The sequence below is a fragment of the Coregonus lavaretus genome, assembly GCF_964263955.1.
Source record: "Coregonus lavaretus genome assembly, chromosome: 1".
NCBI lineage: Eukaryota > Metazoa > Chordata > Actinopteri > Salmoniformes > Salmonidae > Coregonus > Coregonus lavaretus.
In genome coordinates this window covers 49,842,788-49,859,152 of record NC_139988.1, presented here as the reverse complement: position 1 = coordinate 49,859,152, position 16,365 = coordinate 49,842,788, and the positions used below count along the sequence as shown (strand labels likewise).

General features: G+C 46.0%; 1 protein-coding gene across 1 annotated transcript in view; it reads right to left on the bottom strand.

Moving 5' to 3' along the window:
- The window catches only part of LOC311134702 (ubiquitin carboxyl-terminal hydrolase 54-like), a gene marked incomplete at both ends in the record, with an annotated part of 85,428 nt that extends 70,344 nt beyond the window's left edge, over nucleotides 1–15,084 (bottom strand). The window contains one exon of the mRNA XM_084168468.1: nucleotides 14,938–15,084. Coding sequence (XP_084024594.1) covers nucleotides 14,938–15,084 — 147 coding nt within the window. The remainder of the gene's footprint in view (nucleotides 1–14,937) is intronic.
- Between the last annotated feature and the right edge of the window lie 1,281 nt (nucleotides 15,085–16,365).

The following is a 16,365-nucleotide window of genomic DNA, read 5'->3' as shown; positions in this document are numbered from 1 at the left end:
TTTTCACACTCTCGCTTTGACCACCAGATGACAGAAAGAGAATAATAACAGTTGAAGATAACAGTATACCAGTGGAAGGGAGGACTGTAGCGGGTGATCCAACTGTGGTTTGTGACTACTATGATTTCCCATTGTAGCCAATTCGATTGCAATAATTCCGTTACTGATTTTTCTGTAATTCTGTTATCAATTTGGAACCTGGAACCAAATAAGGGACCTCCTATGTGGGTTCTATACTGAACAAAAATATAAACGCAACATGCAACATGCAACATGGTGGAACAAGCTCCCTCACGACACCAGGACAGCGGAGTCACTCACCACCTTCCGGAGACACTTGAAACCCCACCTCTTTAAGGAATACCTGGGATAGGATAAAGTAATCCTTCTACCCCCCCCTTACCCCACCCCCCCAAAAAAATAAATAAACATATTGTAAAGTGGTTATCCCACTGGCTATAAGGTGAATGCACCAATTTGTAAGTCGCTCTGGATAAGAGCGTCTGCTAAATTACGTAAATGTAAATGTAAATGCAACAATTTCAACGATTTTACTGAGTTACAGTTCATATAAGGAAATGTGTCAAATGAAATAAATTAATTAGGCCCTAATCTACGGATTTCACATGACTGGGCAGGGGTGCAGCTATGGGTGGGCCTGGGAGGGCATAGGCCCACCCACTTGGCAGCCAGGCCCAGCCAATCAGAATGAGTTTTTCCCCACAAAAGGGCTTCATTACAGACAGAAATACTCCTCAGTTTCATCAGCTGTCCGGGTGGCTGGTCTCAGACGATCCTGCAGGTGCAGAAGCCGGATGTGGAGGTCCTGGGCTGGTGTGGTTACATGCGGACTGCGGTTATGAGGCTGGTTGGACGCACTGCCAAATTCTCTAAAACGACGTTGGAGACGGCTTATGGTAGAGAATTAAACATTAAATTCTCTGGCGGCAACTCTGGTTGGCATTCCTGCAGTCAGCATGCCAATTGCACGCTCCCTCAAAAGTTCAGACATCTGTGGCATTGTGTTGTGTGACAAAACTGCACATTTTAGAGTGGCCTTTTATTGTCCCCAGCACAAGGTGCACCAGTGTATTGATCATGCTGTTTAATCAGCTTCTTGATATGCCAAACCTGTCAGGTAGATGGATTATCATGGAGAAATGCTCACTAACAGGGATGTGAACAAATTTGTGCACAAAATATGAGAGAAATAAGCTTTTTGTGTAACCAAAAGTAACCAAAAGGCTAGTAAACAAAAGGTCGCTGGTTCGAATCCCCGAGCTGACTAGGTGAAAAATCTGACGATGTACCCTTGAACAAAGCACTTAACCCGTAATTGCTCCTGTAAGTTTCTCTGGATAAGAGCATCTACTAAATGACTAAATGATGAGTGCAGATAATGAAGGTATAGTACATAACTTCTCCATATGGGATTGATAGGAGAGCCAAAGGAAGACAGGTGTCTGTCTGTATGGTAACATGGGACAGAGCTGCTTGTTACTGCAATGTTCCAGCCCGCTCCCTCATCCTGATCAGATGTCAGAACAACACAACAACCCTACTCCTCATCTGAGCACAGGCCCAACTACTACAATTCACAAACGTGCCATTTCTATTGGCCCTGTAGGGCCCTGAGGTATTCCCAGCCTACATCACTTTGGTCACAATTATACAACACTTGCATGCCATCCTAAGCTCAACACATTCGTTCCCAGGTTTGCATGTCCTTGTTGGACTGTGGAGGAGAGGGTTGATAGGGGGGCACACGACACAGATGCTGCTCTCCTACTGGCCTCGAACCATCTCCCCCGGGCCTTGTTCTGTACATGCTATGGAAATGAGAGAGGCAGGAGGGCATGACAAAGTCATCCCGACTGGACAGCTCTGGAGAAAATGATATCCCAGCAGAAGAAAAGAGCCGTTGTTGTTTCTGAATTATCATGAAGTGCATGTGAAAAAGAGATGGCAGAAAAGAGAGAGGGACTGATGGAAGGAAAGAGGGAGGGATAGAGGAAGAAGGGCTCTGTTGAACCCCAGGACATCTGTTTCCTGAGATGGGATGTCAGGTGATATATTACTCATGTTTGGTAACATTTGATTTGGATAGTCCATCTGTAGATGCTCTATAGACCATCTACAGACAATCAGTAAAATTTCAACTAACTATCTACTAACCCTAACCCTAGCTCTAACCATAACCTAACCCTTAACCCTTACCCTAACCCTAACCTTAACCCTTACCCTAACCCCTATTCTAAACCTAACCCTAACTGTAACCTTAGGAAGCAGTTGCTTATCAACATATAGTTTGTTGATAGTATGACCATCTGTACAGCAACTACAGATGGAAAATCCAGACTATCCAAATAAAGTGTGACCCTCATGTTTTCCCAACACTGCACTTAAATCAGAACTATGGACAGTCTATCTATTGTTAAAAAGAAGGTGTGCTGCTCAAAGCAACTTTAGGCTAGAAACGTGGCGAAATCAGAAAGACCCATATTGTGCAAGTAATTACTGTAATCAAAACAAGCATCACAAAGCAATTGTGAACAGCAGACAAATGCTCAACTCAAGCTGTTAATTTGAGTCTCCAGGGATGATTAGGTCATTGGAAGTACTGAGCTGCCACCTGGAAGTAGGCATGCTTTGCTTTGTTTGCTTGCTCCAGTCATGAATCGTAATGCGAAATGGGTTAAGTAATAGTTGCTTTTTCCTTCCTTCCATCTCAAGCCCTAGAACCCATGAAAGACAGATGGCCAAATACCCAACACACAGGACCATTAGATTGGCCAGATTTCCATCTGATGAGGTTTTCAAAATAAAATAAAGAATCACAGACAGAGGGATGACATGGGCCGCTTCTTTTCCGATTTGGAATATCAGAGAGTATTGTGGAACTGTCCTTTGGCAAATGGAATTTCCTATTTCAAATGGAACTGGGTCCTTCAGTGCTAAATTGGACAGCTTATAAAAAAGAGTGACATGATTTACCCCTGGGATTTATGGGACATTCAATGAACCGTTCAATGCAGTGTGACTTACATGCTCCCATGCCCCTTTCTTTTCCCACGATGGCTTTAATAGGAGCTACTAAATTAATCTATTACAACCAGATATTTGTGCAGACAGTCACAGAGCAGACCATTTACTGTGATAGTCAGCCAACATATGTGATCAGTCTGGATGGGAGTGAGGGAGAAATAAAGAACACAGAGAAAACTGAGTTGCAAATCTTGTTGCAGAAAGATTTTTCTTCTATAAGAACACAATAACATATTAAAATGAATGAATAAATCCTTGCAAACTGCAGCCCCAACTGTACATAATAGGCTGTGAATTAAATACAGTGCCTTCAAAAAGTATTCATACCCCTTTACTCCACATTTTGTTGTGTTACAGCCTGAATTCAAAATGGATTAAATATTATATTTTTCTCACCCATCTACACACAATAACCCAGAATGACAAAGTGAAAACATGTTTTTAGAATTTTTTGCAAATGTATAGAAACTTAAATACAAAAATATCTCATTTACATAAGTATTCACACTGAGTCAATACTTTGTAGAAGCACCTTTGGCAGTGATTACAGCTGTGAGTCTTTCTGGGTAAGTCTCTAAGAGCTTTCCACACCTGGATTGTGCAACATTTGCCCATTATTATTTTCAAAATTCTTCAAGCTCTGTCAAATTGGTTGTTGATCATTGCTAGAGAACCATTTTCAGGTCTTGCAGTATTACTTTAGTTCCTTGTTGCAAACAGGATGCATGTTTTGGAATATTTGCTTTTCTGTACAGGCTCCCTTCTTTTCCCTCTGTCAAATACGTTAGTATTGTGGAGTAACTACAAGGTTGTTGATCCATCCAAAAATCATGTTAAACACTTGTATTGAGTTCATGCAACTTATTATGTGACTTGTTAAGCACATTTTTACGCCTGAACCTATTTAGGCTTGCCATAACAAAGGGGTTGAATACGTATTGACTCAAGACATTTCAGCTTTTCATTTGTATTAATTTGGAAAAGTTTGGAAAAACATAATTCCACTGACATTATGGGGTATTTTGTATAGGCCAGTGAGAAAAAAAACTATATTTAATCCATTTAAAATTCAGGCTATAGCACAACAAAATTTGGAAAAAGTCAATGGGTGTGAATACTTTCTGAACGCACTGTAGATGCTGAATGCCAGGTGTTAGGAAACGAGACACTAGAATGTTGCAGTCAATCTAAAGATACTTTATACATGTTTTCATTATATCCTGTTTAAAGCGTACATATCAGTCTTGACATTCCTTTTGGATTCCATTTACATGATAGGAAGCTAATACTTAAAACGCCAGAAGGTCAGTCCGTAATCTTAAACTGGGTCATGGGTGTGAGTTACACTCAGATAGGTGTTTACAAACACAGGGGGTCGGTCTCTAGATGCTACATTTCTCCTCCTCTAATGTTTTCCCGTAACTCAACTGGTTCTTATTATGTGCCTCGGTATGCAGGTTTCACTTTCAAACATTTGAGCAAGATGTGGGCTCCTTGGGGGATCGGGCTTTCAGCTTGACCGTCCCCCAGCCTCTGGAATGCACTCCCGGACCACCTGAAGGCACCACAGACTCTGGGCTACTTTAAAATGGGCGTAAAGAGCTTTCTCTTTAGGAAGGCTTTCTGTTGATAGCTGTGCTCCTTGGTGTCCTTGTCCCATGTAGCGTCAGCTGGGTTCTTTGTGTCAGTTGCCCTGTCTAGTTGTGTCAAAAAATTTTAACATTCTATTTGGTTGTAAACAATTATTTTATGCACTTTGAGATTATTCTGTATAATGAAAAGTGCTTTACAAATGTAATAAATAATTAATTATTATTATCATCTTTGGGGACTGAAAAATGTCAACTCAAAGACAATGGCCTTTTGTGTGTCCCTGCACTGCATGCCTCAAAAACTCATGATGAGATAAAAATGTAGCAGTGATGTTAGAGAGGGGTAAAGCTAAAGATATTTGTTTGGGCAACAGGCAGGTATTCACACTGTAGTGCTGAGCGATTAGGTTCGGTTTCTGTTCGATTATCAATAAATAAAATCACGGTTTTCGGTTTCAATAATTTTTTTAAAACATTAAATGCACTATGCATTATGTGGGTTGAATGCTATAACAACTGTGGTGTACCACAGACAAGCCACCAGGGGGAGACTCGTCGAGGCCTGGTGACAGACGGAGTCTACATCATGCGGCGGTGGCTCCCTCTGCTGGAAGTGCCAGGTCTCGACGGGTCATCCGGCCAGGACTAATTGGGGCTGATTGAGGCTGGTGAGTAATCAAGGGGCTGATTGCTCACCAGCTGTACGGGGCCCATAAAGCTGCCAGGAGGAGAGCACACGGGGGGGTTGGAGGTAGTGAGAGGTTGCTACCGGACAGACGTCCTCACGGTCTGATAAAACCGAGGGGCTCTGTGTTCTACCCCAGAGGAGACAGCATTCCTAAGAGCCCAGAAGGCGGTAACCCGGAAGAGGTCTCCTGGAGGAGACCTGTTTATTTTCTTTTTCTTTATTGTTTTAAATAAACACACTTGAAACTGAGGTATCACACTTGGGTCTGTGTTTGATCTATGTAAACGTCTTGATCAAACCCCCAGGTCTGCCATAAGTGGTGGAGAATGCGGGCAAGTCTGACAACGTGGTCAGACCAGGGTTGACATTTACGCAGTATCAGCATGGCCGAGTTGATAGCTCAGTTCATTCGGGCCCAACAAGCGCAACAGGACATTCAGGAACGAACGCTGGAAGAACAGTGTCTACAAAATGTCCGCCTGCTGGAGGAAGTCAGGAACCTGCGAGGAGAAACGCAGACCGAATCGCATCCCAATCAGTTTTTAATCAAGCTAACGGATGATGACGACATCGAGACCTACCACTGCACGTTCGAACGGACAGCACTCCGGGATGGATGGTCCAAGGCGAAGTGGGCGAGTCTGCTGGGCCCGTTCCTGTCCGGAGACGCCCAAAAGGTGTACTATGACCTCAACACCGAACAGGCGGCTGACTACGACTGTCTCAAGAGGGAGGTACTCAGCTGGTACGGGTACAGCCTGGCCCGTCGGGCCCAACCGGTCCACGACTGGAGGTTCGTGGCCGAAGCTTCCCCCCAAGCCCAGATGAGCGACCTACTGCCCATCACCAGGGCATGGCTCCTAACCGATGTAGCCACCCTTCCCGTTATCAACAAAGTGGTCATGGATCACTTCTTACGGGCGCTACCACCCAACATGAAGAGGGCGGCGAGGCTACGCACGCCCCAGACCTTGGAGGACCTCTTGGGAGCCGAGGAGACACACCAGAATACAGAGGCCCTGCTGAAGGGGACGCAGGCCGAGTCTGGGAGCCGTCGGAGGGGTAGGAAGGACGACCCCACCACCGTACTCCCCAATCCGACAGTCAGCTGGGCTAAAGGACTGCAGACCCGAGGAGAGACAGCCATGGGAGAGTCGAACTGCTGCCGATGACCCCAGGTGGTTGAAGACCAAAGGAGGTGTTTTGAGTGTGGCATCTTGGGACACCTCGCATGGAATTGCCCGGGTCGAGAGGAGTCGATGCCATCAGCGGGCCCCGGAGCCGGAACACGCAGTAAACTACGTCACATCCTGTTGGGCCCACAGCGAACCACCAGCACCCATAGTCCCGGTGAAAGTGAACGGTCACCACACCCACGCTCTGTTGAATTCCGGGAGTGTGGTAACGCTCTTAGAAGCGCGCCTGCTGGCCCATCCGACTGACCGTGGTGAGGAGATGTCCGTCTCCTGTGTCCACGGCAACACCAAGCGGTATTTGACCAGGCAGGATACCATCGTGACGCCACAAGGGAGCTGCCAGATGAGGGTGGGTGCCGTACCTGAGTTGCCAGTACCCCTCCTCGTGGGACGAGATTGTCCGCTGATCGCGGCACAAGCTGGGAAAAAGAGTACGAGCCGGTGACCAACGAGAGCGGGGACGGACCGTCGCCTGCACGGCCCGGAAGCAAGCGATTGCCAACCCAGTGTCTATGGACCCGGAGTTGGGGTCCTAGGGGGCGCCGGAACCAACCTCACCTGGTGAACAACCGGAGGAGGAGCCCATGCTCCCCCTCCTCGATTTCGAGGGACCCTCCGAGACACCGGCCCTGAGCCCCCTGAGGGGACAGTTCGGGACACCCCAGTGGGAGGATCCGAACTTGAAAGCTGCCGTGGCCCAAGTGACTGGCGATACCCCCATTTCCAAATAAAAAATAACCTGTTGTATCATCGGAGTTCTGTTTGAACGCATTGCCATGAACATAGTGTGCCACCTGGTAAAACGGCCCAAGGACACCGGTACATCCTGGAAATAGTAGATTATGCCACCCGATATCCTTAGGCCATTCCCCTACGGGCAGCAGCCTCCAAGGGAATGGCCCGGGAGCTGTTCCACCTCTTCAGCCGGGTGGGCATCCCAAACGAGATCTTGACCGACCAAGGTACCGAGTTCATGTCCCGACTAATTAAAGATTTGTGTGGTCTCCTACAGATAAAGCAGATCCGGACCTCAATCTTTCACCCGCAACGGTTCAATAAAACGCTCAATCAAATGCTGCGGAAGGTCATCAAGCGGGACGGGAAGAACTGGGACCAGCTAATATCCCACCTAATGTTCTCAATTCGAGAAGTGCCCCAGGCCTCCACTGGGTTATCCCCTTTTGAACTTCTCTACGGGTGGAGACCCCTTGGTCTACTGGATCTCGCCAAGGAGGTGTGGGAAGCCCAGCCGACCCCTTACGCAGTGTGGTGGAACACGTAGAGGCGATGAGGGAGCGGATGACAGCCATATGGCCAGTGGTAAGGGAACATATGGAGAAGGCCCAGCACGCTCAAGCCAAGGTCTATAATCGGGGTACCCAGCCCTGAGAGTTCCATGTGGGTGACAAGGTGCTAGTTTTGATCCCCACTGCAGAAAGTAAGTTCCTGGCCACATGGCACGGGCCGTACGAGGTGACAGAGAAGCTGGGACCCGTAAATTACTCATTGAACACCACGTCTGCACCCAGGCCGCAGAAACGGTACAAAACAGGCCATACCGGATCCCCGAGGCCTGAAGGAAGGCAGGAGGTGGAGGGTATGCTGAGGATAGGAGTCATTGAGGAGTCCTACAGCTCATGGTGCAGCCCCATCGTGTTGGTGCCCAAACCGGACGGTAGTCTGCGTTTCTGCAATGACTTCCGGGGGTGAAAGACATCAGTTTGTTCGACACCTACCCCATGACGAGGGTGGACGAGCTTATCGACAGGTTGGGAAAGGCCCGGTACATCAGCACTCTGGACCTGACCAAGGATATTGGCAGGTACCCTTGGCAGCTTCCTCCCTGGAGAAGACGGCATTCTCAACACCGGACTGCTTATACCAATACCGGGTCCTCCCGTTTGGTCTCCATGGATCCCCACCCACGTTCCAGCGCCTGATGGACTGAGTCCTCAGACCCCACCAACAGTACGCAGCGGCCTACTTGGATGACATCATCATCCACAGCCAAGGTTGGGAAGAGCACCTGACGTGCCTCCAGGCTGTACTGGACGCACTCGGGCAAGCCGGGTTGACAGCGAATCCCAAGAAATGCAAGCCGGGGTTCGAGGAGGTGGAGTACCTGGGGTATTTGATCGGACGGGGGAACGTCAAGCCCCAGGAGAGGAAGGTCCAGGCAGTTCGTGACTGGCCCGTTCCCTGCACCAAGACACAGGTCAAGTCCTTCCTGGTGCTGGCGGGATACTACAGCCGGTTTATCCCCAACTTTGCAGCTATAGCCTCCTCTCTTACCGATCTGACCAGGGCCCACCTCCCAAAAAAAGTGAAGTGGTCGGATGAGGCCAAAGCGGCATTCAGGCGCCTGAAGGAAGCCCTGTGCTCCCATCTAATTCTCGTGACGCCCAATTTCCAGGTACCGATGCTGGTGCAGATGGATGCCTGCGACACGGGACTAGCTGTAATCAGTTACATAACCAGCAAATTGATTGTAATCAGATTACAGATACTTTTGAAAAACTAGATGATTACTTATTGGATTACTTTTAAATTCAGAAAGGATGTTTGCGACAAAAAAATACAGTTTTCTCAATGGCATCCAATTCAGCATTGAAAAAAGGCGCAGGTTTAAGTTTGCTTCACCTAAGCGAATCTGACCACAAGTCAGAGACCACTATGATGACAGACCAAATGCGTTTGATGGATCCCTTTTGACTTCTTCAAGATACAGCCTAGTATGTGTGTCAGTGTGTGAGTGTTTGTGTGTGTGTGTGTGAGAAAGAGAGAGAAGGCGAGAGATACAGAGATAGAGAAAGAGAGAGAGACCTTGTATTACCCCTTCCTCTATCCAAAGCTTGTGTCAAATTCTATCTGCCAGTGTGAGCTTCTAACAGAGGGAGAGCAGGAAGCACTCCACTCCTCCTACAACTGACAGGCACCCCGACAGACACTCTTATCTAAGGCAATAAGGTAGACTCTCTCCTCTAAGGCAGTATGGCAGGTACAGTTGAAGTCGGAAGTTTACATACACCTTAACCAAATACATTTAAACTCAGTTTTTCACAATTCCTGACATTTAATCCTTGTAAAAAATTCCCTGTCTTAGGTCAGTTAGGATCACCACTTTATTTTAAGAATGTGAAATGTCAGAATAATAGTAGAGAGAATTATTTATTTAAGCTTTTATTTCTTTCATCACATTCCCAGTGGGAACTTGGGTCAAACGTTTCGGGTAGCCTTCCACAAGCTTCCCACAATAAGTTAGGTGAATTTTGGCCCATTCCTCCTGACAGAGCTGGTGTAACTGAGTCAGGTTTGTAGGCCTCCTTGCTCGCACACGATTTTTCAGTTCTGCCCACAAATGTTCTATAGGATTGAGGTCAGGGCTTTGTGATGGCCACTCCAATACCTTGACGTTGTTGTCCTTAAGCCATTTTGCCACAAATTTGGAAGTATGATTGGGGTCATTGTTCATTTGGAAGACCCATTTGTGACCAAGCTTTAACTTCCTGACTGATGTCTTGACTTCAATATATCCACATAATTTTCCTTCCTCATGATGCCATCTATTTTGTGAAGTGCACCAGTCCCTCCTGCAGCAAAGCACCCCCACAGCATGATGCTGCCACCCCCGTGCTTCACGGTTGGGATGGTGTTCTTCGGCTTGCAAGCTACCCCCTTTTTCCTCCAAACATAACGATGGTCATTATGGACAAACAGTTATATTTTTGTTTAATCAGACCAGAGAACATTTCTTCAAAAAGTACAATCTTTGTCCCCATGTGCAGTTGCAAACCGTAGTCTGGCTTTTTTATGGCGAATTTGGAGCAGTGGCTTCTTCCTTGCTGAGCAGCCTTTCAGGTTATGACGATATAGTTTTACTGTGGATATAGATACTTTTGTACCTGTTTCCTCCAGCATCTTCACAAGGTCCTTTGCTGTTGTTCTAGGATTGATTTGCACTTTCTGCACCAAAGTACGTTCATCTCTAGGAGACAGAACGCGTCTCCTTCCTGAGCGGTATGACGGCTGCGTGGTCCCATGGTGTTTATACTTGCGTACTATTGTTTGTACAGATGAACGTGGTACCTTCAGGCATTTGACAAATATTTTTTCTTCAACGACTTGGACGCAAAGGATATCCTACAGACACCTGACAAGGCCCAAATCCCCGTCATTCGCATGAGAAAGAGACGGAGATATCGTGGACGTAGGTCGGGGTGCCTTGTAAGGATCCGACGGCGAGCGAGTAAACTGCCTCTTCCATCAATCCTGTTAGCCAATGTTCAATCATTTGAAAATAAATTAGATGACCTAAGATTACGGTTAACCTACCAACGGGACATTAAAAACTGTAATATCATATGTTTCACCGAGTCGTGGCTGAACGACGACATGGATAACATACAGCTGGTGGGATATATGCTACATGTCACGATCGTTGGTTAGAGATGACCAAGGCGCAGCGTTGAAAGTGAACATATCCTTTATTTATACAGATCACACGATCAAAACAATAAACGATAACGTGACGTCTACGGTTTAACACGAACCGAAATGAACAAAAACCCACAACACTAAGGTGAACACTGACAGTTTAAATATGGCTCCCAATCAGAGATAACGAGCCGACAGCTGACACTCGTTACCACTGATTGGGAGTCACACGACCAAACAATGAAACACAACCAAATGAACACACCCTGGCTCAAAATACACAGTCCCGGAGCCAGAGCGTGACACTACATTGGCAGGATAGAACGGCTGACTCCGGTAAGACAAGTGGTGGTGGTCTGTGTATATTTGTAAACAACAGCTGGTGCATAAAATCTAACACTAAGGAAGTCTTGTAGTGTTGCTCGCCTGAGGTAGAGTATCTCATGATAAGCTGTAGACCACACTATTTACCAAGAGTTTTCATCTATATTTTTTGTAGCTGTCTAATTACCACCACAAACCGATGCAGGTACTAAGATTGCTCTCAATGAGCTGTATAAGGCCATAAGTAAACAGGAAAAAGCTCATCCGGAGGCAGCACTCCTAGTGGCCGGGGACTTTAATGCAGGGAAACTTAAATCCGTTCTACCTAATTTCTACCAGCATGTTAAATGTGCAACCAGAGGAAAAAAAACTCTAGACCACCTTTACTCCACACACAAAGACGCGTACAAAGCTCTCCCTCGCCCTCCATTTGGAAAATTTTACCATAACTCTATCCTCCTGATTCCTGCTTATAAGCAAAAATCTAAAGCAGGAAGCACCAGTGACTCAGTTAATAAGGAAGTGGTCAGATGACGCAGATGCTAAGCTACAGGACTGTTTTGCTAGCACAGACTGGAATATGTTCCGGGATTCTTCCGATAGCATTGAGGAGTACACCACATCAGTCACTGGCTTCATCAATAAGTGCATTGATGACGTCGTCCCCACAGTGACCGTACGTACATACCCCAACCAAAAGCCATGGATTACAGGCAACATCCACACTGAGCTAAAGGGTAGAGCTGCTATTTTCAAGGAGTGGGACTCTAACCCGGATGCTTATAAGAAATCCCGCTATGCCCTCCGACGAACCATCAAACAGGCAAAGAGTCACCATCTCTGACGCTCGTCAGAAGTGGCAGGGCTTGAAAACTATTACAGACTACAAAGGGAAGCACAGCCGCGAGCTGCCCAGTGACACAAGCCTACCAGACAAGCTAAATCACTTCTATGCTCGCTTCGAGGCAAGCAACACTGAAGCATGCATGAGAGCATCAGCTGTTCCGGATGACTATGTGATCAAGCTCTCTGTAGCCGATGTGAGTAAGACTTTTAAGCAGGTCAACATTACGGATTACCAGGACGTGTACTCTGAGCATGTGCTGACCAACTGGCAAGTGTCTTCACTGACATTTTCAACATGTCCCTGACTGAGTCTGTAACACCAACATGTTTCAAGCAGACCACCATAGTCCCTGTCCCCAAGAACACTAAGATAACCTGCCTAATTGACTACCGACCCGTAGCACTCACTTCTGTAGCCATGAAGTGCTTTGAAAGGCTGGTCATGGCTCACATCAACACCATTATCCAAGAAACCCTAGACCCACTCCTATTTGCATACCGCCCCAACAGATCCACAGATGATGCAATCTCTATTGCACTCCACACTGCCCTTTTCCACCTGGACAAGACAAACACCTATGTGAGAATGCTATTCATTGACTACAGCTCAGCGTTCAACACTTTAGTGCCCTCAAAGCTCATCACTAAGCTAAGGACCCTGGGAATAAACACCTCCCTCTGCAACTGGATCCTGTACTTCCTGACGGGCCGCCCCCAGGTGGTAAGGGTAGACAACAACACATCTGCCACGCTGATCCTCAACACGGGGGCCCCTCAGAGGTACGTGCTCAGTCCCCTCCTGTACTCCCTGTTCACCCATGACTGCATGGCCAGGCACGACTCCAACACCATCATTAAGTTTGCCGATGACAACAGTGGTAGGCCTGATCACCGACAATGATGAGACAGCCTATAGGGAGGAGGTCAGAGACCTGGCCGTGTGGTGCCAGGATAACAACCTCTCCCTCAACGTGATCAAGACAAAGGAGATGATCGTGGACTACAGGAAAAAAAAGCGGACTGAGCACGTCCCCATTCTCATCGACGGGGCTGTAATGGAACAGGTTGAGAGCTTCAAGTTCCTTGGTGTCCACATCACCAACAAACTATCATGGTTACTTTTTATTTTATTTTTTACTGTAGTTTATTTAGTAAATATTTTCTTAACTCTATTTCTTGAACTGCATTGTTGGTTAAGGGCTTGTACGTTAGCATTTCACGGTAAGGTCTACACATGTTGTATTCGGCGCATGTGACAAATACAATTTGATTTGATTTCTAACATACAGTAGGCCTGCGCCCAACTCAGAATTGAATTTATTTCCTAGAATCCTTTCTATATGCCGATATTCACACTTTTTTGAAAAAATTATTACTTTTTCAACAAAGTTATGCCTGTTAAGCCATGTGTAGGCAAACAAAGAGACAATACTAGAGAATAACTTAATGAAGCCTAGTTAACGCACAACATTTAATTTCAGACAAAAAAAGTACTCTTTTTGCTCCCGGGCTCTCGATGTGCTGTCTCTGCATATTGTTATGGCTTCCAGCAGCAGACAATACAATATCAGCTCCCCCCCATCTGTCTCCTGACTCATAAATTACACTAATTTGTAGCTTTGAAGGTATTATCAGTCAGCTAAGCCCCTGTATTTCTATATGGCTGATTAAATGGTAATCCAAAAACAGAGAAAAAACTAATGACAGGTTGTTTGGCTGGGTAATTATGGTGTGTGGCAGCATCTGTCTGACAGTTGTTTATGGGGTCTAAAAGCTTGGCTTAAGTCACAGGCGAGTGAGGCGACTGACTGCCTGGCAGGCACCATACTAAGCTGAGGAAATGCCTTTCCCATCTTCCCTGAATTACGGTGTCGGTGGGTCCTCCCAGTAAAGCTGGCAGTGCCTGGGCAGCAATCTCATGGAAGGCAACGGTAAGCATTTTCTCAAGCCACTTGTGTGCTTGTTCAAGTTGAATCCTTCTGGATGAGAGAGTGGACATGAGTCTCCCACCCACTACGTCAAGTAAAGTGTCTTTGAGTACACTAATGAGAGGCTGGTTAACCAGGCATTTCATAAGACTCAAGCCTACTTCACCAATCATTTACTTAACATCCTTCAAGGATGACTTGGTGACTTGTTGGTGTGGTGAATTTTAAGACAACTAAATAATGGATAGTTTTACAGTAGAACAAATTAATTGCTGTTATTGTTGTTTTACATTGATCTATTATCCATTGACATTGTATGGGACAAAATTAAAATCTGTATTTACGGTATTGCATCAGTGGAGGGATTAGTCTAGAACAAAGGCTGATTATAATGAGATCTATCAAATAGTTTTATAACGCTGACAATAACCCTGTGTAAACTACCCTGAGAATGTGGGTATGAGAAGCCAAAAATATGGGAAGCAGACTGAGTGGAAAACATTACCACACTGAAATATTTAAAGATACACTTAGAGCATGAAGTTCTGGGGACATACTCTGTGTGTATATCATGCCACATTAAAGTTATTGCTTCCCCCTCTCTGTCATGTCAAGTGAGGATAGAGAGAGAGAGAGGACGAGAGGAAGTTGTGTTCCACTATAGTTTCCTGAGGGTGCCACACAGGACTTGTCTATTACTCTATACAGAGGGCTGAGGTAAACCTCCACTCTACCACACTGAATACATGCTGTCAACAGACAGATCACACCCTGCAGCCCACACATAACAAGACCAACACAAACACTTCAGAGCTAAGCAGAAAAATGAATGAGAAAAACAAATATTTATGTGTGTTTGTGTGTGTCTGTGTGTGTGACCCTACCTGCAGTGCGCTGTTGAGGAAGCAGCTGTTCTGGCCCGGCTCGTTGCTGAGTCCTTTACTGGGGGCGATGGACGTCATAGTGCGTGGGGTAAATATCCCCTGCAGCCCGCCGCTTCCGGACGCAAAGTAGTTCCTCTTCCAAGACATGGTCCTGGCTGTGAGTCACCTCTCCCCCGTGATCAACACGCAACAGTCCGCCCCAGTAACAAAACACACAGGGCCATCTTTGCAGAGTGGCAGAAAAAAATGGAGAGTGAAATGTGTAAAATGGGGTAGAGGAACAGTTTTCAAATGGTTTGTTTTGTCTGATGGGTTCCAGAGACTCTAATGTCCCTATTGTAATATCAGGCAGGTTGTATCCTGTCTAGTCCAGTCTTCAGAGAGAAAAAGCGAGTGGAATCTTCTCAGGGTTCAACACTCATCCTCTACCTTTCACACTCCCAGACGTCTGACACTAGGGGCCTTGGTGATGGTAGTTGTCGTTGTTGTTGTTTCTGCTGCAGGTGTGTCGCCCTTCACTGGTGTCTCCTGCACAGCCAAGTACAGCCGAGTCTTAGCTCCTCAACGACAGAAGCTCTCTATAGAACAGGCCAATTGGGAGAGAAGTGAAAGGTCAGGGGTCAGTTTATCTTCCCTCCTGCTCTCCTGAATGTATGAATGGAGCGGAGCTTCCCAGTTCTGCAGCAAATCTGCAGGGAGAAGAAAAGAGAAGTTTATGAATGGGCTCCCCCCATCGCCTCTCCCAACCACCTAAAGTCACAATATAATGAGATACAGTCAGGTCCAAAATTATTGGCACCCTTGATAAAGATGAGCAAAAAATACTGTATAAAATAAATAATACAAATACTGAGCTATATTGTATGCTAGAAATATTGAAAATTATATTATTTTATATGAATACAATTGTGCAGAGAAAGAGACGTTGTTTAACAAGTAATTAAAAAAACAATTCTAAAAAAGACGGGTCAAAATTATTGGCATCCCTGTTTTCACTACTCCAGCACCCTCCCCTTGCGAGGATAACGACACTGAGCCTTTTTCTCAAATGTTTTATGAGATTGGAGAACATATTGGGAGGGACAGAATCTTTCCAGATTCTTGATATCTTTCGTCTGCACTTATGGACTGCCCTTTTTAATTCAAACCGCAGGTTTTCAATGGGGTTCAAGTCCAGAGACTGAGATGGCCATTGCAAAATGTAGATTTTGTGGTCAACTAACAATTTCATTGTGGATTTTGATGTGTACTTGGGGTTATTGTCTTGCTGGAAGATCCACTTGCGACCAGGTTTCAGCTTCCTGGCAAAGGCAACCAGGTTTTTGGCTATAATGTCCGGGTACTTGGTAAAGCTCATGATGCTGATTATGTTAACAAGGGCCCCAGGACCAGTGGAAGCAAAATAGCCCTATAACAAAGATCCACCAC